Consider the following 22,721-nt stretch of genomic DNA (forward strand, 5'->3'; position numbering starts at 1 on the left):
TGGAAATTTCACTTTGTCATTGTGGTTTTAAGTTCACAATTGAAACTGCGTTGCAGGGTTTTACTGTATGTAAAAGGGGAACATTTGCCGTGATGCAAGCCACCACAAACATTTCAATCTCCAAGCAGATCCTACGGTGCCATAAGATGGTATCAAGGCTGGCCAAGGAGTATAGCTGGCCAAAAGGCTTCACTCCTCTCCCAGCTTTTGAATGCTATCTTATGCTACCAGCAGCTTTCGATACAATCTTATGCTACTGGAGGATCTGCTAGGAGATTACAAACAATTTCCCAAAAATATCAAGCATTGACTGACTGCCCTACCAAGGACTTTACATAGGAGGTTATACAATGTACCTTTACGTATTCTTGGACTTACTTTTTTTCGAACAAACACTAGTGATAAGACTCATGACACTAATTGTTTTTTTAAAATCACTATTGTTTTTTGTTAATTACCATTGTTTTTCAGTACAACAATCACAACAACCAAGTTGTGTAACTTGCTTTTGTCCATCACCTGTCATCCAGGCGTACCGCTCCATGCCTTACTACTGTCTGACAGGAATGATGATGGAACTGTCTGGTCCATGTACTAACATGAGGTACACGTATGTTCAACAGTTTTCATAATAATTACCTCAAAAGAAGGTCCATCTCTCATAAGTAGAGCTGTGTACGTACCGGTACACTGTACCTATACAGTACCCTGAGGTACAATGAATTACATGACTTTTTTTGTAGGTGCAGGTCCAAAATTACCGGAACACTGGTGTACTGGTACTGAATCTGTATCTACTAGTAATTAGTGCAAACCAGGCAGGATAATAGGTCAGAGGATGGCCACTTTGACAGATAAAATTACCATGAAATTATCGTCAATCTGACGGATAAAATTACTGTGAAATTACCGCAGTCTCTGAGTGTGTGTTCAGCATCAACCTCAGTCCCAGCCCTCCCGTGGGTCAGATCACCTGGCTAAACACACTTCACTACCAGTGGACTGGCCCCCTGCTGTAGTGACTTATATATGTGTGACCCCAGGGCTTAAAAACGGAGATGGGTGCCGGGCCTACGCATCACAATGTGATGTATGGCAACTTAAGCTTTAGCTTTAGAAGAGATGGTGGAGAAGGAATTGCACACCCCTCCATATCCTTCACCATAAAAACTCATGTGCAGGTCAGGCAAACAGGTTGCCGAACCCACCGGCAAGTGCCTGTTTGCCTGCTCATCTGTCGAAAAATTGACAGGACTAACCGAAATAATGCTGAACAAAGATTTTGACATGGAGTTTCTCACATCACTTCCAGGTTCCTACTGAAAGTTCTCGACGTAGACCAGACGTCAACGCTTTACGTCAGAAACAGCGTCGCCATGTTGGTGTCCTTCATTGCTTTCCGGATAACGGCAAATGGCATTAACCTCTATAACCTGTTCTGGCTTGCCTTTACGGACGACTTTTATCAGTTGACTTTGGCTGAGTATGTCAGTTTTGTTGGCGGCCTCCTCGTGTTTTCAGTACTGAACTGTTACTGGTTGAGAAAGATGATCAAAGGAGCCATCAGACTTTTGCATGGGCAGAAGAAATATGACCCAACTTTCTTCTAAAACATATTTGGTATTAATTGGAGTACATGTATAATTTTGTATGGTCATAGTATTTTTTGTAGAATTGATTTATTTTGTAAAATGTCATGCGTATAAGTGTGATTTCTTCTTTGTGAAAATTGATTTGATTTTCTTAGATTTTTTAGAATTGATTTGTAAAGTGTCATGCACACGGCACTTTGTGTGATCTCTTGTTTGGGAATTTTTTATTTGATTATCTTGATTTCCAAAGAAACTTATTATAATGACATTAGTGAACTATATCAAAAGTGATTTATATTTAAAGTGTACTTACCTCGGATTTATGCTGCTAGATTTGTTACTAAATCCACAAGAATAAGTGACCAGGCCAGTTGCTGCAGAGATTATATGTATTTAGCATATAAAATATATATCTCATACACTTGGATTCAAGTTCGTGTTGTTCAACATTTCATGCACTGTGTAACTGCCTAGTGGCACATAAGGCAATAAGCATTCAAACATTCCTTGCTGTTTCTGTTGCAGGGTATACACATGTGTATTTTTACATGGAGGGGTTGCTAGCCCTTTGAGGTACAAAATTTACATGTGCATGTTCCACAAACAAGGCAACCCTAGTTTATGTCCAGACAGAGAAAATTCAAGGTAGTGTTCCAACTGAGATGCCCTACCCAGGACTTGAACTACTGTTACAGTATTACTGTAGGTATAATGCACCAGTTACCAACTGTAATATATTTAAGAACAAATGTTGAATGGTCACCTAGTAAGGTAATATTAATAATAATGATATCCCATCTTTAGTCTGCATATATCATTGAGAATGAAGAGAAGTTGGAGGTTTCTGATGCAGTGTTGACAAAAAGTCTATCACGTTATAGTGATTTAAGTCTGCATCTCAATGTTCATAATACTATGGATTGCAACTGAAGTCACATGTAAAGTTGGTCCAGGCTTAAACGGGGTCAAGTGGCCAGACAACATTGTTGACAAAACCTCACCGTGTCCTTGGTTATAGAATTGATGTAAAAATAAACAATTCATCCGCCAGGCTAAGCAACTAGTCTTTTGCTTGAAGTGTGTTCTATGTCCTGAGAAGTGATCTTCAATGGCCAGGTGGTCCTTTAATGATGTGGAGGTAGGCACTAGTACAGAAGAAGCCAGTTGATTGCACAACAGATAATTGCACACTTCTGTTAACTGCACAAAATTCCAAAATCCCGTGGTGGTGCAGTCCAGCTTAATAGCTTTGTTGCGCCATTCGGATAATTGCACGATATGCACTGGCAAATGGGGTGTGCAAGTAAGCGGCTTCTTCTGTACAGGTTTGACTGTATATCAATCATTGTCAGGTGGTCCTTATTATGTAGAAGTGGTCACGTTTTGGCTCACAGGTTAATTGTAATGCAGGGCTCGAAATACTGGGTGCATGTGCACCCAAGGAGCTGTGCACCCAATTATTTTCTGTGGGTTCACCCAAATATTTTCTCACTTTTATGTATGTAAAGATATCAAAGTATACTAGACTAAGTATACATCTGATTTTTTACATCATATTCTTGACATCTAAGTGTTGGAAAGATAATAAAATGTCTGCCATTATATACTTGTTAAGAATTTGATAGCTTTTAACTAAGTTTTATTATTATGTTACTACTTAAATTTAAGTGGTGCACCCAGAAATTTTTTAAGCTGGGTGCACCCAGAAATTTTTTAAGCTGGGTGCACCAGTGCACCTAATCCCCAAAATGAATTTTGAGCCCTGTAATGGAATATTTAAATCTATACTTAACTTTCATTTCACTATCCGATTAAACGTCTGTCTATAGGAAGTCACTCTCTGCAGCACAGAAACTTAACAGGCAACAGAATTTTCTGGTTTTGGGTAATTCCTTGCAAACAACCTGTGGACATTACAAAAACTCATGTAGATCAAGGTGCTTTGCACTTTATGAAGTCATCAGTCCAACATGATATGCGACGCATTTGCTTTATTTTCAAATCGTCTTTCTTGTACAAAATATCTACAGTATGTACGTACAAAACTAACTTCTTTTTCACAATATACAAACTCAAGTTTTACCTGGCAGTTTTGACGAACTGTAATGTTGTTACATGTTTGGGTAAACGTTGCATGCCAGCATGCGTTTCACAAGAGGACAGAAAGAATAAGAACAATCTTTTGAAATAAAAAGGACAGGGAGCTACATCTGTACATGTAGAGAGAACGCAAGAAACAAATTTGTACAAGCAACTAAAACAGGCTTTTGTAAGTAGACTGTAACATTGTGTTTTGACTTTCCTTGAAGAAAAGGCAACAGATTTGAGCAAAAGCAAGTAAGTTGGGGCAGCTAAAGTGCTGTTTTTCTCTGCTACCCTTTTCTGTGTCAAACTAAGGAAGTTGGTAAAACTGTCTTCTTCATATCTGCAACAGGATTGGGGGAGTGTTTTTAGAAACCATGTTTTGTGTCTTGGCGCTCTTAATATCAATATGATTCATTAATTGTTAGTCTGACAGGGATCCCAGCAGCAGTATAATCAAAAATGGATACAACAATACGACGATGAGAGTTTCTAGTATTTGTTTTTCAAAAATGCGTCTTTGGCAGAAATTATTGCAGATTGCATGAACATGTCATATTTCGATTCTAATTGGCATAAAAAAAGCTTTTTTGTGGTTATTGGTAACTGCCTTTAACATTTATCCATCTTCCGAATGGAAAAAAAAAGTGAACTGTCAAGTTGACGAAGAAGCCTCTGGCTCCTATACACTTTGTCAGAGTTGCTAATTTCGAAGCAGATCCTATAGTGTCAAAAGCTACCAGAGGAGTGAAGCCTGCCTAGGAGTGTGTCTGGCTACCAGACTTTGTCCCGGACAAAGCCAAAAGTCGCTTGAAAAATTATTAGCACCTCGGATATTCATGTAGCTGTTAATATGGCAACAGGGAGAGGCAGCAACACCATTGTTGAACAGAAACGCTCCTCCCTGTTTAAGTGACGGCAGATCCCTGGTAGCTAATGCACACTCCTAGGCCGGCTTCACTCCTCTGCCAGCTTTTGATACAATCTTAGGCTACTATTGGATCTGCTTGGAGATGAAGAGTTGCGAGGTTGTAAACCGAAGGTACAGACATCTCATTCCAGCAGCGACAGTTTTCTTTGCAGAATATGGAAGGAAACTAGCCTGGTATTCTAGCTAGGATTCAGTCCTCTGATCATTTCTACACACAACAGTCTGGCTCCCATCTTTGTTGAAACGCTGTACATGCAGTTCAATTTTTGAGAGTCGTATTTTATAATTCTCAGGAGTGTAATGGGGATCAAACTTCTGAATGCTTGTTTGATTCGATACCATTTCATCACGAGGTTTGTAAACTTTGAGTTAAAGTCTTCGTTTATAAGCGAATACTGACATGTCAATCTTTCTCTCTAATAGATGCCAGACTATTCAGTGAAGAAGCGATCAGAGAAATGACAGAGCTAGAGTAGAGTGGATACCAGACTAAGACATAACATTAAAACAACAGTATGGGACATGTATATACAGCTGCGCACGGAGTGTCCACAACCCCTCGGTGGAAATGGGAAATGGAATGGTCCAAGATAAAGAGGCACCTCAAAGATAGACCAAGAGTCACACGTTGTAAGAATGAGAAGAAAAATAAAACAAAAAGGGACACCACTTTATAGTGCAGAAAAAATGTTTTAATTAATATTCAACAAACTACTAACAGCGATTAATTAATAGGAGTAAAAACGAGTGTTAGAAGCTGTGCGGTTAAATTTCCTGAGTATATGTAATACACAGCAATGCCTGGCGACTCCACACATGCACCTCTTACACTTACTGGAAATCAAAAGACGATACAAATGAATAAAATGACAGCAAAGAGATTGAAATATTCCACCTTCCTTTCAGGGTACTATCCTGGGCAATAGGTTAAAATGGAGACGTCACTCTATCACTAATTTTTTAAGATAAATTTTCAAGTCTCAGATTTGAAAAAAGAATTGTTTTAACGTTAGCTCCTAAAAACCATTCTAGGTAATTTTTATTAAGTCAATGCATAAAAAGGTATCAAATCACAGCAAATATAATTTCATCCAATTGCCCAGTATCTTTCTATGACCATAACCATTACAATTATGTCACCACAAACATTAACAGACAATAACTTTTGACCGCACAGAAAACTAAATGTGTGGAAAGAGTGACACAATACAGTATTGTTGGAGTGGACATAAAACAGTGTTTCAAGCTATAGAACTCATTCAACAACTTTAAAAGGGTAATATAATTATCTAAAGACAGGGTAAAGAAAGTGCAATTGGCGGTTCAATAGCTACAATGTACATTCAAGTCATGACAGTTAACTTGAAAGTTTATCTGTGTTGGTAGAAGTCATTCTGAATCACTGAAGTTGAACTGTAATTTTCAAAGCAAAACTCGGACTGTTCCAAATTTCTTTAACATGGGAATGAGCAATCCGCCATTTTTGTGACGTCACATTGCAGAAAATCCATGGTGCCCCGCATCTTTGTTGATTAGGGCTTTACAATCATCCCTCAACCGAGACGGGGGGCGCCATAGGTTTTCTGCAACTTATGATCTGTGCAACGTGTCTTATCTCCATAAAATGGAGTCATGGAAGGTATGGATTGCAAACTTCTTTGTAAGAACGATTCAACTTCGATTCAGATGTTGTGACAGTGATTTTCATACAAGACTGTGTAAAATAAAAATGTGTGGTCGTACAACATTACCTACAGGTAAAACAGGACAGCCAGAATATTGGAGCAATGATACGTGACCCATGTGCATGAAATAAAGAAAAGACAGCTTGTGGCAAAGTGCAAAACTTGCATTAGAAATTTCTATCATATATATATGTGTATATATATACCATTCTATATGACTGTGCTAAGTGTCGAAATACATGTGCAACGTGAGCTAGTTATAAGCATGTGATATTGTACATATTGTTTCATCATCATAGAATTATACTTGTAGTGTATAACATGTTATCTAGAAAGTTAGTTATATCAATCATTGTTAAAACTCACTACCAACTCTGCCACACGCTGGGAGTTAGCAAGGCAGTGACTATACCCTTCCCATCATGCTTCAATGCATCCCACAATGCCACAAAAAATATCCATTTTCACCTTACCATCATTAAAAACAGTACAAGAATTCCATGCAAGTAGACAATGGTATAGAGTCAGGCTCTAGCTTACCTTGGAATCATGTGATATGGCATTTTGAACTAATTATGGTAATGTCTCATGTTAGGTGGATATGTATTACCACTGCAATAACATTTAAACACATGTATGTTTACAAAGTATACGTTTGGTGATCTCATACATACATATACAAGTAGAGAGACAGTTGATAGGCAGCAGCAAAAACGATAGTAGTATATAAAAGCATTTTTTTTCAGATATTGCATGGGATGCCTGTTTTCAGATCTTAAAACAACAGTTTTTAGCTCAGAGTTGGTGACTGAATCATGTATAGATTTTTTTGTTTGTTGAAATTAGTGACTGTGAAACTGTAGAAATCTTTTGGTTAAGAGTAACAACAATACAATCAAGTGAGAGAGGAAAAAAAATACATTAATGTCAGTAGAGGATCTGTAGGGCCCCACCCCTGAGGTGCTGCCAAAAATTACAGTGATACATGGCCAGCACCACTCTAAAATAGGGGTGGTCAGGATTAATTCCTCAGTCTAGTATTAATGACAGTTATAGAGCGATGAACACAAAACAGAAAAAGAAAATCTCGACATATAAGGCATCCAAAACAGTTCAGTGAGGCACTGTTAGGTTCGTGCAGCAGGTTTCAAATTTCCAACATTTCCAGTATAGTTTTAGTACATGTAAGTTTAAGGTAAAGTTCTAAGCTATAAGGTCAGCTACAGTGAGAGGCAAAGAAGGATACGTAAAGAAAGTGTTCTAACTGGCTTTGTCTGTACAGTGCTTTATACTTAAGGTGAACAGCATAGCCAATCTTGATAGCACTGGCCTCTCTTTCTACTACTCTACTATCTACAGTATAATATCACTAGCATCTAGCAAACATGCACTATATAAGGATATAGCATAGTTTTGTGAATAATATCAGACTGGCTTCAGGTTACAAAATATACATATACTGCATTTGGATCTTCACACGTACAGTTTTATACCTCGGGCGTGGGTACGTTAGGAAATCTCATCACCACACAAGGACTAATGCACATACGGTTCATACAAAAGTTGTCAGACAACTGCAAACGTGTGGCCATGCTTTTCAAGTGCCCCCTAGCTACTTCTGACAGAAGTGCACTTCATGTTTTTGTTAGATACATGTAATAATTACTAAAGATCTTTGCAGTGACTTGTGTAAAGATGGCTAAAACACCAGGAACAACAACCATTGCAGTGGGAAAGACTTGTTTTTGATTGCCACACAAAACTCTGCTCTGTACAGGTTGCACTTCAGAAACACTGTGATAGGGGGCATTGCAATACCATACATTGCAAGACAAAGACCCTTCCAAAGTTAGAATCAGAGCAGTTTCCATGGTACAGAGCAATTCAGTCCATCAAGACTGAATTGTTTGGAAGATAATTTTTTTTTTTAAAGAAAGAATTGTTACAGTGCCTCAACCAATCTCAGACTGGCTTTTTCTCTTTAAATCTTAATGGTACTTGCTTACACATGTTTCAAGTTGGGTTCACAATGCATACCCCTATTGCATCTATTGTCTTCTATATAAATATATACAAAGTTATGCTGTGTTACTTTCCCATAGGCTTTTCTTTCCAAGATCTATTTTGGCATCTATATCAAAAACCACTGTAGCCAAAATGGTATTTGGCAGGGAAAAAATGGCTTTATCTCAATCAATTCTAAAATCACAAATAGTTATGGCTGTTAATTTTTTTCAGTTACTGCATATTGACATCAATGGCATCTTTTATAAAAGATATAGACTATGATAGCAGAGAAGGGACTGAAAAGTTTTGGAGCTGTTATAAAATCGCTGTTATAAATTGCCACATTTCGTTATCGATTTCAATCAGTAACTAACAGCTGTTTCTTAACCTATTAACTAAGACTAGCTTAAGCTAAAGATGTAGTGACAAAAGTTGTTCTATTGCTGTTTAAAAACTTTCAGTTGTCCAAACATGATTGCAAGACTAGCATTGTTGCTAACAAAACAAAGGCATTGCACTTCAGTTGTGAGTTGATAGGTGGCACAGTTTCACAACAGCTCCAGAAAGGAGTTTCAACAAAACAGCTTTAACTGACAAGCACACTTTACACAGGAAGACAGGACGTTTAGAATTTTCGATATCTAAAAATCTGTGGTAACTAACTTTAATGCTAACGATTAGACAAAAAAACAATATCTAATTTTCTCAAATGCTCATCATTTCGAAAGGTGGGTTTCAGTCCGAAAATCTTCCATGGCAGATATGAGTAAAATTTCTGTATCTTAAAAATGTTCCCATTGATGTCATGGTTTCAAAGAAAGTATTTTGTCATCTCAAATGGTATAAAAATGTCTCAAGCTGTAAAAATGGTCCAAATTTCTTTTTATCTAAAAAAAAACACTGCATAATGGCAAACTTCAGCCATTGATTTGAAAACTCTGCCAGGCACCGATTTCACGTGCAAAATCTCTCAAAGGCATCGGACACTTTCCCAGACCATAGAAACTTGACTTCAGGGCATTAAATACAAAGCTAATCTTTTATCTCAACTACCTTTAAAGACGACACCCCATCTCAGAGGTAACTTCTGCATCTCTATCTACCTGGAAGACCTCTCGTAAAATTGCCTCCGCCCCTGAGGCTTCGACAAAAACCTATCCAACTATACTGCACATCCTTTATACTACTCATACGTCCCGTACAAGCCTAACTCGCTACCTACGCTTTTGGAAGTAGAGATTTGCACAACTTTTTCCTCTTCCTAGAGAGCCAGAATTCCCTTTTCTCCTTTTGTTAGCCAGAATCTGGTGGGTTTTGAACCACCCTAAAGCCAGATACACGTAGTTTTGTTCCCAGACTCTCACAAGAGTGGCTGTAGCCAGAGTACCTTCATTGTGTCAACGTAAAGGAATGTAGAGTCGGACTACGATCGTCTCTTCTTGCTGTAGGTGTCCGCATAGTGCCCGCCGAGCCCCTGGGAATGCTGGCCTATGTACCCGCTCTCCGGACTTGGCTCCGGGGACGGGAGAAGGTGGGGCGCTTTCCGTTTCTGCGCAGGAGTCTGTCGAAATAAGTACAAATCATTACGAAGTTTGACAGCTATAACATACAGGGAATACAAGTTGGGGTTCCATTTTCTTCTTCATTTCAAAGTATACTACACAATACACAAAAGTTTGAAAACATACCTTTGGTCAATCACGTCTTCAGAGTTATATAATAAATTGCAATTATATATCTTTGGAAAGTTTCTTTGCAATGGCATCCCAATTGAACCAGAGGTCCTGGGTTTGTCTACATGACATGACACCAATGTTGTGTCCAATGCAGTTACCACAACTTTCCTTACTCCACACAGGTGTAAAAATGGGTTCTTGACTTTGATTGGGAAGTTAAAATGGTGGTGAAAGGAGAATGTTTGGTTCTACCTTTTAATACCGTTCCTTAGACAGATCCCCCCTACAACAAATTCTATGATATGTTTTCCAATGATACATGTTACATGTACATTATATGGTACAATTGATGAAGTTATGACTGATCAAGTTTATGTTCCCAAACATTTTGAGCATGGTGTAGTACATCATTCTGTACACCAAGCAGACTTGCAAAGAGCTGCAGTTTGTTACAATATCACTAGAGGGCAGAGGTGAGTTATCAGACAACACACAGACAGGGATGGGATGACAACATACATTTACAGTGCAGGGTGTGGTGAAACAAACAAATAAACAAACAAATGTGGGATGTGGTGAAACAAATAAACAAAATGCAGGATGTGGTGAAACAAACAAATAAACAAACAAAATGCAGGGTGTGGTGAAACAAACAAATAAACAAAAAAGAACAAAATGTATCTAACCATCTTTCTGGACAAAGCAGGATGTTGGGGCTAAAAATAGAAGATCAAAATCAATCAATGAGTCAACCAATCAGCAAAGGAGAGAAATACACCAGCAGTTGGGGCACAATCAAAAATCAGATGCTGTGTTACACTAGTTCACCTTTATTCGCAGGGTAACCTATATCTGTTTTAAAAAAGGTTATCTGATGATATCAATAAGATGGAATTTTTTGTTTGTTTCAAACTGCAATATTTTTCTAATATTCAACAAGAATATTGGAATTAAAATCTATTGTCCATTGACTTTATACCCTGTTTCTAAAAACAACGACAGAAGTTTACCCCACAGATAAAGGTGAACTAGCATTACCAGAATGTCTAAAATATAACAATTCCCACAATACACAGAGAAAATTGGATGGACAGATGGCATAGAGAATGTAGAAAGCACAAAACACAATGTTTTACAGATGGCAATGTGCAAATATTTGTGAAAATGCAGGACTGCCCCAAACTACTTAATCATACTTAATTATACCATGGGAAACCAAGTGAATATATACAATACAGTAGGCTGTGTGTTTGTGTGAGTAAGGATGTATGTTGTTTTTGCATTTTGCGACTTGCAGTCGCAAAATGCCTTCTGGCCAGTGTAGTCGCCGTTGTGATGTTGTGATGTTGAGATGAACGGACCTGTTCAATCCATGCCAAACATTTGTATACCTGTTAAAACAGGCATTTCTTCAACATATTCGCACTAGCGCAGTGGTAAAGTTTACGCATCCTAAACCAATGCACCCGGTTCGAATCCGGGGAGGTAGATTTTTTTCAACTTTTTCTTTTCTTTTTTACATCCATTAAAATACTAATTTTTACATCCATTTGGCCACACCAATTTATTTCTTTGGTTAACGGATTCGCCGCTTCGTTTTTTTGCCGAATAGAAATAAAAATTAAAAAAACAACTTACAAATGCCCCGCAACAGAGCTCACTCAAAAACAGGCAATGTGTAGTGAAATTTGCTGCAGTTCACGCAAATTTTAACAGGTGGCGTCTAGATCTGCTGCAGTTCAGGCTCATATGTGAATCTCTCCATGCGCCAATATCAGGTTTAGTTACTCTGTTCTATTTATATGACATTCTAATAACTAGAAAAAAACGTTCACACACGCAAACATTGGCAAAATGCCAGCTTTTTTAAAAGCACTTGTTTTTGTATATCTATAGCTACACTATAACAGACTACCAAAAAGCACAAAAGGAAATTTCTTTCAAGACTTAATCATGAACTGCTGTTGGAAGCATAAGGAATTAAAGCTCTGTGTCTGAATTCAGAAAATACTGTAAAATGCAGAAATTTTTGCAGTGGCAAATTTACCGCAAGCTTTAAACCTCCACAAACATTTTCCCCATGGCAGTAAGAGACTACAGCCGCTGAGTGCATTGTGCTACGGAGAACTTAAAACCCCCACGAACAGTCCTTTTTACCGCTACCTCCAAACTAAATCCCTGCAAGCTTACATTTATCTACAGTAACTACAATAAAGGTTAATGTACATGTAGCTCTATATTCAGGACATAACTACAGAAAGATAGCTCTAGAACAAAAGGGTATTACTATAATGTCAGTTCAGAACATGCCAGTTACGACAGATCAGCTTGCTAACTCTACACACTGTTATTCCAAACAAGTTTCAGTACCTGTGGGAAGTTGTGTTTGGCAGGTGGGCCCATGGTCGGTGGGAGGTTTCCCAACAGCCCCTGCTGACCAGGTGGGGAAGCCCCGAGAAGTCCCTGTTGTGCGGCACCTGGTGCAGCCAGCAGGCCCTGCTGCATCATGGGAGTCGTGCCCAGGAGAGACTGCTGCAGTGCAGCCTGGTCCAGATTCTGGGATGAAGAAATTTGTTTTTCACTCTCAATCCGTGTTTCAGATTTTTTAAAGTGATACCCTGAAATTTAGCCATATTCGCTGTGTTATCCGCTCCTAACATTTGCTACAGTTACCATTGGAAGCAGACCTTAGCGATCAAAGCTGGACAACAGGAATGCAGGACTCAAAATACATTTGTACATGGCATTGTAGGTTTTTCTACAATACAATGTTGTACCTGTACTCTCTGTGCGTAAAGCTTGTCTGTAACATTGACATTTCAGACTAAGGAATATAGGAAGAATAGATGCTAATTAAGTACTAAAGATTAATTGTTACTGTGATACATGTACAACACATGTCAACATGAACTCAACTCAACTCATCAAACTTATTATAAAAGTAAACATGACATCAACATCTATATTGTACCACAGTGACTCACAATGTCAAGATCTATCAAAACACATGTACACAGTTGGTGATCTTAGTAATAGTACTTCAACAGTTAACTTGTTAACTTGGAAATGGAGCTCAACGTTTTTGCATATCAATTCACTTTGCAGTTAAAATAATTCTGCACTGGAAAAGCATATTAATTTTCTAGGCCCACTGCCTGGATTTGCAGAGGAGAAATGATCTTGTAAGTTCAACATTTATAGTAACTTACTAGTACTTGTGACCTACATGTCCATCCAAAGACCTGGGATTCATCCAAGCAGTTCGACCATAAGACAGTTGTGTGAAAACTACCATGTAATTCTATAGTAGTGTGTGTGTGTTTGTGTGTGTGCGACAATGTAGACAAGTAATTTCGTTTGGAGCTTTTAAGATTAAATATATCATCAAAATCCTAATCCCATGTGCTACCAACAGCTGCTGTGTTTGTTTGAGCCTGTCAGCTGTACCTGTGGCTGTGTCCACTGCCCCGCCCACTGCTGTCCGAAGCCAGCTGCTGCGTACTGCTGGTACAGCAGCCCGTCTGTCCCGGGGGGAGGGGGCTGGGGTTGCTGAGCGGTGGTAGCTGTCGGCACAACGCCTTCTTGCTGCTTCTGTATGAATGACAGAGAATATTGTTGCACTTACACTGTATTATCTTGAAAATCTTGTAACAAGCTCAAATGGCATGGGTTACTTCCATATTTTCTTGATTAACATACGCACCCCAATTAAAGTATGTAACCTGAGTCCGTCTAAAAACACAAGAAAAACTGAAACCTAATTTTGCACCACATATCATTCAAAGTTGATGCCTTGTCTGCTTTCGAGTTTGCCCCAGATTGGATTACACTGTATGTCCCCATAGGCTTAAAAATTATGCGGCCAATATCAGCAAGGACTGGACCTGCAAATTCAATCATTTTTTTTTTTTTCTCTTCTTCCCATTTTGTTATGGCAGGAACCTCAAATAAAATGCACACCCCAAATTTAACCATGACTTTTTAATATAGACTAGTAGTTTTTAATGGCTTAATATCCCGTAATAAGAATTGCAACCCTTTCCAGGAGTAAGCAATATCAGTCGGGATTAAAACTTCCTAACTCTTGATCCAGAGGCAGAGTGAAGCCTCCAGACTACACATACTAAAATAAACTACAAAGAGACATCATGTTACCTTCATGAACTTGTTGAGATAGCTGTAAGCCTGTTGTGCAGCCTGTACCAGGTTGTTGGGCATGTTAGCACCTGTCTGTGGGGGGGACACTGCAGAGGGCTGCTGCTGCTGCTGCTGTTGTTGTTGTTCCTGAGCGAAGTTGTTTGTTACGTACGCATTATAAGCCTGTTGGTAGTAATCAGTCGACGGCTGTAGGAAAGTGGAAAGTACATTTATGCAAATTAATAAAAAAAAATAAATGTACATGCAGCTACCCCAAAGGGACTGATTTCCTTGTAATAATGACTGGTATCTTGCAATGTGACACTCTGTGCACTTTTGTATGATGAAAAACTTAGAGCTACAGACTGTGGTACAGAAAATGGCAGTTTAAACAACAAATGCATTAAGTGGTGAATTTTTGCTATGTTTGTTTATCAATTAATTGCATTTTCATTTTCAATACATGTAACTGACACTTGTGTGGTACACTGATATCATTTACCAAGTTGGAAACTACAGTCATGGCTACCGCATTGGTGCCACTTTTATTATAAAACTACAACAATGTTCATGGCTACATGACATATTCATTGTACCTTACTAGTGTCACTTCTACTGGTTCAATTTTTTTCTTCAAAATCAGAAGAAAAGTAATGAGCATCTGATGTCATCCACAAAATTGACTTGTTTTGGCCTTACAGTTGGAGCATTTTCGATACTTACTTCTGCGCTCTGTTGGTTGAAGGCCTGTGTTGTATCGTTGTGCTGGTACTGGTACCACTGCTGCATCTGGGACTGGTACTGCTGTATGTACAGAAACAAATACACATGTTAAAGATTATACTCTCATGGACTTTTTTTGATGACTCTGGCAAAAGCACTGGGTTCTATACCAAAAAGACATCTGACAACTGTATATCCAATAAACAAAAAGCATTTGTTTTCACATTAAGCATACTTAAGATTTTTAGTTCATAAAGTTATTTAACGGCAATTGGCCCTTCATGGATTTTAGAATTAATTTCCTGATGCAAAACGGCCCAAGATACCACTATTACAAGGCTTAGCGAAGGATGAGAAAATTACAAACTAAGGCTGCATTATAGACATTGTAGTATTTTGTTCCAAGTGTGCCAAAAGTTTCCGAAGCACACATTAAGTTGTCCCAATAACCTCCTTGGTTGTCCCAAGCCACATTTTGGTGACTGGTTGCCATTGTTAATTGTAAGCCCTGTCAGGTAAGTCTTATGGACAGAATAAGTCAAGTCACGTCAAGAATCTTAAGGTGTATACCTCTTGATAACTGCTGTAGCCCTGCTGGTACTGTGTGAAGTTGTGGCTGTTCTGGCTGTAGTCAGGCTGGGAGGTGGGGAGGGGGGCCTGCTGGGGCGGCTGCTGGCTCACAGGGGCGGGGGGTGGCTCCGACACGGCAGCAGAGGATTGCTGCTAGAACAAAGAAGCACAGAAGCAACCTTTTTTTGACACTATTCATAAGGTTTGAAATACCTGCCTGCAATTTCCAGAAAAAGTATTGTAAGGTCATCTTTAAATAGGTTATGGCCCTGTATGGCAAATACAAATTAAGTCACAACTAACATACAGGCCCCTTCCTGCCAGCCGATGTTGGGCGGGCTGCTATGAGATTTAATAAGGCCGTTATTCATTTTTGTGGTTTTGATTTCTCAATAGCAGTAGAAAGTAGGTCTTAGCTATGATTTAGTCTAGCACGAAAACACATTTTCACCATAGAGTGCTCTACGAAAACCAAAAGCATTTGCTTTAAGATGTATGGCATGAGTTTATCCATGTACCTCAAGAAAGCCATTTTCTAAGAAACATTATAAAACTGGCATATTCTAATATCGCGGGACGTTGTGTCTTACATTCTGCGAAGGTAAGAACCCAGGTGGGGCCACGCCTAGTAGCCCGATCCGCGGAGCCGTCGCGGCGTTTCCTCGGGCTGCCCCGTTATCCACCAACCCGGGAGGGGGCTGGAGCATGGGCCCCTTCGGCAGCACAGAGGCCAGGTTCAGGTACGGGTTGGAGCTGAACTTGAGGTTGGAGGGGGGGTCCCCCAGCAGGGATCCCTTCTTCTTCCCACCAGCCTGGGACGGAGGGGGGATCTGGGGGCCAACAGCTGGAGAAGAAATGAGAAGAAATAATTTAGTTATAGCAGGTATCCACAAAGTGCTGTTCACTATCATACCAGGGCTGTCTTGTGCCACTTAGTTTGGGAACCCATGTTGCTTTGTTACATCTGTCATTTTAAGCCTGGAAAAATACAATGTATATTTTCATCAATTTTACAAAGTTCAGATTTTTTTAATGAATGGGGTGAATTTTTCTCTGCTCTAACAAGTCAACTTCCATCCCAGAAGAGAATGACAATTACTTGTATCCATGTATCATAAAAACTTTTGATGCTATCAACATGCAAAGAAGGCGTAGAAGATGAATACCATTTCATGATAGAATGTCCGACTTACATAGAAGAAAGAACTAAATTAATGCAGACGATAAAGTACAAATCACTACCAAAGACAAACAGAGAGCTATTTCATGTACTTATGTCATGTCCCGACACTGTTTCCGTTTACGTAGGTCAATACATATATACATCCATGCAGAAAAGAAACCTCATGATATCAACTTAATTTGTGAACATTGTCATAGTAATGTAATATACTAGACGATAAGATCCTCGCTGTGTCTCCTCTCCATCATATTGCTTGTATAAAATGGAGCCCGAATGCAGTATGTATAAAATCGAGCCTGAATGTAGTATGTATTAGACTCATGTTATTAGCAAATAGTCTGTAGCAACATTCTAGATTTGTTTCACATCGATGCATCATACACTATGTTCCTTCGAACATTGCATAACCTTCATCTATTGTTACTTCTACTACTAGTATATTACTAGTTGCCTTATGCATTATAACGTTACCTAAGTTTGCCATACATTGTACCCGTTTTACAATTGTTGTGCAATAAACTTTGACTATAATCTTTCTTGTTTATGCAGATGTCTTTCAAACAGCACCTTGACAGGCGTAACTTAAATGGACATTAATAGTACGGTACAATTTTACACTTTTTTCTTTGAAAGCATTATATCGAGGATGTAAAGTTTTTACATCTTTTAGTAGTTTTAGGAGCATTAGAAGACATTTGTATGTATAGACATTTAGCAACTGGGCAATTTTCTTACATCAGGTTAAGTAAATAACGTAATGGTAACAGACACATGTACAATGATCCAAGACTCACCTTGATTGTTGTTGTTGTTGACATTGTTGGCTGTGTTCAAACCTTGGCCTGCAGAGCCATTGACCAGTCCAGCAGAGACCCCTACTGGTGAGGGCTGGGACTGCACCTGGTTCTGCTGCCCCAAAAGGCTCAGTATTGCATTGGGTCCCTGCATGTGGGTAAAAAATTGTTACGTTGATATTTTGCTGCCTTTCTGTGCTTATCGACCCTCATTCATGGCCAAAATATCCACGCTGAAGGAAGTGTCTATAGTGTTAGTGAGTATTATATTGTTTTTCAAATACATTGTGTAATTCACCCCAAGTGGAATTCTGCAAAAAGACAGTGGATTATTTATTCATTGATAGATACATGAAAAATAACAACACTCCCTTCTGGAACAAGTTGAACTGTAATTTCAAACACACGAAATTGGACTTGCCAAAATTTTTGACTGCTTGAATCCCATCTTTGTCAAGGAATAGACAATCCACTGCTTATGTGACATCACGTTATGTTACAATAGAATAATAGCACAGGAGTGACGTTGCAGAAGCAGATGGTTCATTCCTTGACAAAGACCAGGTGTTGATCAGTCAAAAATTTGGAGTAAGTCCAATTTCTAATGTGTTAGAAATTACAGTTCAACACTTTATCCAGACCAACACAGATCAAGAGTTCCGGTACTAGAATATTGACATAACAAGTGTAAAACAGATTAAAGACCAGTATGTTATAACTACTAACCCCCTGAACAGCCATCCCCGGTCCCTGTCCTAACAGCGCGGGCTTGTCCGTCCCCTGACCTTGGTTGACCTGTGTGTTGGACAGCAGCAGGTTCTTCTGTGTGCTGTTCTGTGCTGTCTGGCTGGGTGTGCTGTTCTGCAGCTGTCCCGAGCTCTGCAGCTGTCCCAGCACACTGATGAGTGCGGACAGGTTGGGGTTCCCGCCCCCCTGGGTCTGTTGTTGCTGTCCGAGAGCGGTCAGTAGGGCCTGGAGGGTGGCCTGGATGTCCAGCGGCTTGTTGTCTCCAGGGGGGGACAGGCTGGGGGGTGCTGGGGTGGACTTGTTCATCCCCCCTGGCAGGAGGGGGGTGGGGCCATCCCCCAGTAGGCCTTGTCTGATTTGTTGCTGCAAAAATGAAAGAAATTAAAACTGTTTATACAAGTATTAGTTCCCTTTGACCTTTCCTCCTTCTATTGTCATCAGCTTAATTGAGGTACAATGTAAAGCATGGAGCTTTTTGAAGTTAGCCAGTGCGGTGCAGCTTTGTAATGGCCTGCATTTTTAGCCAAGTACAGTGTCCAGGTCACCCCGCTCTTCTCAATTTTGGGTTCTTTTTTGTACACTGGGTTTGACGCTTGAGACTTACGCCTAAAGCTCTCTCATACACAGGGCCACTGGCTTTATGTTATCATCCTTAGATTGCAATGATCCCTTACAACATGTCCGACCTGGGATTGAACCCTCGCCAACGGAATTTGATTTTTATTGCAAAGCAGTGGAATTGCTTACAACTTACGCCACAGGGACATATGTCATAAGCAATTCATTTTAGTGAGAGAGTACAATTTGTATATTCTAAGCAATACTAATCAAGGTGAGATCTATGCATACAATACACTAAATCAAGGTTATAAGTGAAATAAAAGTCAACCACAAAGAAACACACTGTATTCGGAAAAACAGTTTGAATGTACATTTAGTGTTCTTTTTCTTATACTTCAGAAATTTTTCCACTATAAATATGAACCTTTTGCACAGTCTCTCTGTCAGTATTTCTAAAACATCATGAGACTGTATTCAAACCTTGTACAAGTACATCTCTTCATAGATATACTAAAAGTGATACAAGTCAAGTCTTCAGGCCCATCATTTGTAGAAATAAACCATTGGGCTTTTGGAATTTACTTTTACAAATGACTTGTCCTTATCACTGCTGAAAAGCTTCACTTATCATGACTTGAGTCTAAAATATCATCCAGCTTTCAAACTTCACTTGTGATTAATTACTGGCACTACATCGTAAGCCCAATTTTGCTCAAGTTACTGGCAGTAAAGTGATAAAATGCCTGGAGCAATTTGTAGTCTTGATATGAATGCTCAACTAGTCTTGTAAATGCTACTTTATAGGTTTGGATTCATTGTTTGATGTGCTGAACCTAAGGGACATAGTACAAACATGTCTAGCAGGGATACTGACCTTGACTGGAACTATGGGAAATCCAGTAAAAACTTTTACAGGCCTGACCAAGTTTAAAGTGTTTCTTTCCTATCTTCCCGGGTGATTTTGATCAAATTCACCAAAATATGTTGGGCTTGCAGGCAAGCAGGTCATTTTCTATACCCTTTTCTAAGAATGACCTAAAATACCATAGTCATAATTCTTTTCCATCTATCAATGAAGACATGCCTGTATGGATTATGCTTTTAGTTACTTCCAAATACCTGTAAAAAGAGTGATGGATGTCACTCGAAATGTCATGAAATAAATCTATAATTCTTATCCAGCTGTGTGTAAAAATTGAATTGCCTTTCAATATTGTTTTCCTGGTTGTCTAACCTTCATCAAAGCAATCAAAAAACTTTATTCTCAGGTTGCTAAAATTGATTCATAGAAGTATTACTTGGTATGGCTAAGAGTTTTGCTTGTGTTCCAGCTTTTTAAAGTGGTTGGATATTTGCGGGTGCGCCCAGTATTATCGGTTGGGAGCACAGTGTTCCTACTCCTTGGTAAAACAATCAGTCTTGAGCTCTGTCTAGACGTGTACTAAGCATGGCGTAGACAAGATCTGTTCAGAAGTTTAGTGCCAATTTGACCGTGTGCATGCTCTGTTAACCCTGTGAACAAGATTATTGTCATGAAATAGGCTTCTTACTTGTGATGGGGCAGGTGGTTGAGGCGGACATAGCATCCCGTTTGGCACCTGTGGATTCATGGGTGGGTTCTGGGAGCCCAGGCCCGGCTGTTGCTGCAGCAGCATATTCAGCAGCGGCAGATTCTGGAACAAGTTGGGCTGTACCAACATAGAAGGTTTCTAAATTAGTCAATAACAACATTGCTTGGATGTCGCATCAGTACTCTCCAAAGTATGCACACTTCACAGGGCTCGAAATACCACATGCATATGCAAGTTTGTGCATGTAAAATTGGTGTGGTGCAAGTAAGTTTGGACCAAACTTGCACCAGTGCAAGTTACTTTTATCCACTAATACCTGACTTTAGAAAAAGCTTACACACACGAAGAATATTGTCTGCCATTGAAAGGTAAAAGAAAACAACACTGAATAAAAAAATAGCCTAAATTTGTTATTTCTAAACTTGGTTAGACATCCAGGTAAACAAAATTTGAAGACAATTCCATCTCTATAATGCTAATAATTCCTATGGTGTTGTCTTACCTTGATTTGCATATGAGTAAATACATTTTGCATACAATTTAGTGACTTTGATATGATCAACAGTACTGGATTTTCCAGTTATATGTGTTTGTATTGAGTTGTTCTAGCGATGGTTAAGAATAGTGATGGAAGTCACTCGAAGAGTCCAGAAGAAATCTATTGATCTTATCAAGTTGTAGACATTGAATTGTCTTAAATTAAGCCTAAATTCACATTTGTTGTACAATTTGAAATCCAAAATAAAATACGCTTTGGAAAACAAATATCCAAACATGTGGTCTTTATGTATCCCCATATATTTGCAAATTTTCAGAAGAAGAATAAAGGGTTAACAGCTCACTATTTTGGGTTGTGCAAGTAAGTTTCTTTTGGTGCAAGTTACCTTTGGCTTAACTTGCACTGGTGCAAGTTGACTGAAAAGTGTATTTCGAGCCCTGCTTCAGATATCAAGGTGTTCAAGACATTGTTTGTTTATTTTATTTATTTTACCAGGGGTAACATATCGCCTTTTCTAGGCGCTTTTCAATGTGCCCTGGGGGGAAACCCCAGACATACATAAACATGCATATCAAGTAAAATTAGAGGTAACATAACATTAGACCATTAACTTTGACTTATATCCGTCAATACAAATCATAACAACTTAGGAATAACCAATACATAATATCATTCTACGATACAAGTAAATCAAAATTGCAATAACATACAAACTGTAATAATTATGACTGAAAACATAAGTAGAATGAAATGATTAGGGAAAATGAATTATGAAAATATTCTTAAGCATCAATACCACATTTTTACAAAATATGTAACTCAGTCTTACTGCAGGCTAGGGTATCTGATGGGATATCTCACTGGAATGCATCCAAGAAAAATTCTAGGAAATTGTGCCATGTATCAATTGAAGCACAGATGAGCCAAATAAAAATTGGCTGAACCAAGAATGTCACTTCTCTGTTTTGGTACAGGGGATCCGCCAGCGATTCGGCATGCAAATTGATGGTGGTCGAATGTAGTTCAGGGCCTAAAACTTTAAGATTTTTTTTCTTGGAAAAATGGGTAGAAATTCTGGCAGTTTTGAGGTCAATGTGACTGGGGAGGGTTTCTACCTTCTGATTATGGCCCAAAAGCTGAGTTTTTGTGGTTATCAGGGGATATGAAGTTGGGACTATTTCCTGGTTGTGTAAGGGTCTGTTTCCTTGGTTGTTATGAGTTTGAGGGGGTGGTAGGGTTTGGGCGTATTTTTCTGCAAATTATGCCGTATGATTTCTAATGACAGTGGGATTTTATCACAGCTGAGATGATGGGCTTTCATATGAGGGTAAGTTTGTATGCCAGTAATGTCAGAAAGTTGAGTTATTGGCACTGTCTTTCTGTGCCCTTATGTACACATTTTCATGTGCCAAGGCTTGGCCTGCGTCTCCCCTGAAGTGCCACGCCCCCTCCCCCATTCATACCCTTCCTAGCTGTTGTTTACGTCTGAAAAATTTAGCAAAAAGAGATTTGCATTCTGTGACACATTGCGCCATTTTGCATCAACAAGAATTCGCAATTTTTGGCAACAATGCCTCCGACTGGCACTAATTGACACCTCCAGTCTCTGCTACTTCCAGAATGCCTGCTATAATTTGGTGCCATCTATTGAGATGATTTGATATCTTATTTCAGAACATTTGAAGTTAGTTTATTGTTGTTTATTCTTTATTGTTTTATTGACTCCTATAGCTGTTGACAGCTTATAACTACAACAGCTACTCTTCCAGGAGTGACAAAATTACACAGAAAAATTGGACACTGGGCATAACATACACAACTACTAACTTCAAAATTAATTGTAGTTACATGTACGTTAGACCTATGTGTGTGTGTGTTGACCCCTACCTGAGGTCCGCCCCTCGCTGCGTTCAGTTGTTGGTTCAGCGTGATGAGGGTGTGTGTGTGTGTGTGTGTGTGTGTG

The 22,721-nt window shown here is 39.1% G+C and overlaps 2 protein-coding genes across 6 annotated transcripts in view; one reads left to right on the top strand and one right to left on the bottom strand.

Moving 5' to 3' along the window:
- The window catches only part of LOC118431434 (uncharacterized TLC domain-containing protein C17A2.02c-like), an 8,512-nt gene extending 5,857 nt beyond the window's left edge, over positions 1 to 2,655 (top strand). For both annotated transcript variants that reach the window (XM_035842667.1, XM_035842666.1), the window contains exons 6-7: positions 531 to 604; positions 1,313 to 2,655. In XM_035842667.1, coding sequence (XP_035698560.1) covers positions 531 to 604; positions 1,313 to 1,610 — 372 coding nt within the window. In that variant the 3' untranslated portion in view covers positions 1,611 to 2,655. The remainder of the gene's footprint in view (positions 1 to 530; positions 605 to 1,312) is intronic.
- A 2,627-nt stretch (positions 2,656 to 5,282) lies between these two features.
- Positions 5,283 to 22,721, bottom strand: part of LOC118431372 (ribonucleoprotein PTB-binding 1-like) — a 58,670-nt gene continuing 41,231 nt past the window's right edge. Inside the window, exons 7-17 of one of the 4 annotated variants that reach the window (XM_035842508.1) lie at positions 20,239 to 20,376; positions 18,107 to 18,490; positions 17,381 to 17,528; positions 15,994 to 16,247; positions 15,404 to 15,553; positions 14,834 to 14,914; positions 14,129 to 14,317; positions 13,421 to 13,564; positions 12,344 to 12,529; positions 10,660 to 10,689; positions 5,283 to 9,858 (exon numbers count right to left, since the gene is read on the bottom strand). In XM_035842508.1, the coding sequence (XP_035698401.1) occupies positions 9,721 to 9,858; positions 10,660 to 10,689; positions 12,344 to 12,529; positions 13,421 to 13,564; positions 14,129 to 14,317; positions 14,834 to 14,914; positions 15,404 to 15,553; positions 15,994 to 16,247; positions 17,381 to 17,528; positions 18,107 to 18,490; positions 20,239 to 20,376 (1,842 nt within the window). In that variant the 3' untranslated portion in view covers positions 5,283 to 9,720. Of the gene's footprint in view, positions 9,859 to 10,659; positions 10,690 to 12,343; positions 12,530 to 13,420; positions 13,565 to 14,128; positions 14,318 to 14,833; positions 14,915 to 15,403; positions 15,557 to 15,993; positions 16,248 to 17,380; positions 17,529 to 18,106; positions 18,491 to 20,238; positions 20,377 to 22,721 lie in introns of all 4 variants that reach the window. The other 3 variants (XM_035842509.1, XM_035842507.1, XM_035842510.1) reach the window with 3 other exon arrangements.

The sequence above is a fragment of the Branchiostoma floridae genome, chromosome 15 (assembly GCF_000003815.2).
Source record: "Branchiostoma floridae strain S238N-H82 chromosome 15, Bfl_VNyyK, whole genome shotgun sequence".
In the NCBI taxonomy this organism is placed as follows: Eukaryota; Metazoa; Chordata; class Leptocardii; order Amphioxiformes; family Branchiostomatidae; genus Branchiostoma; species Branchiostoma floridae.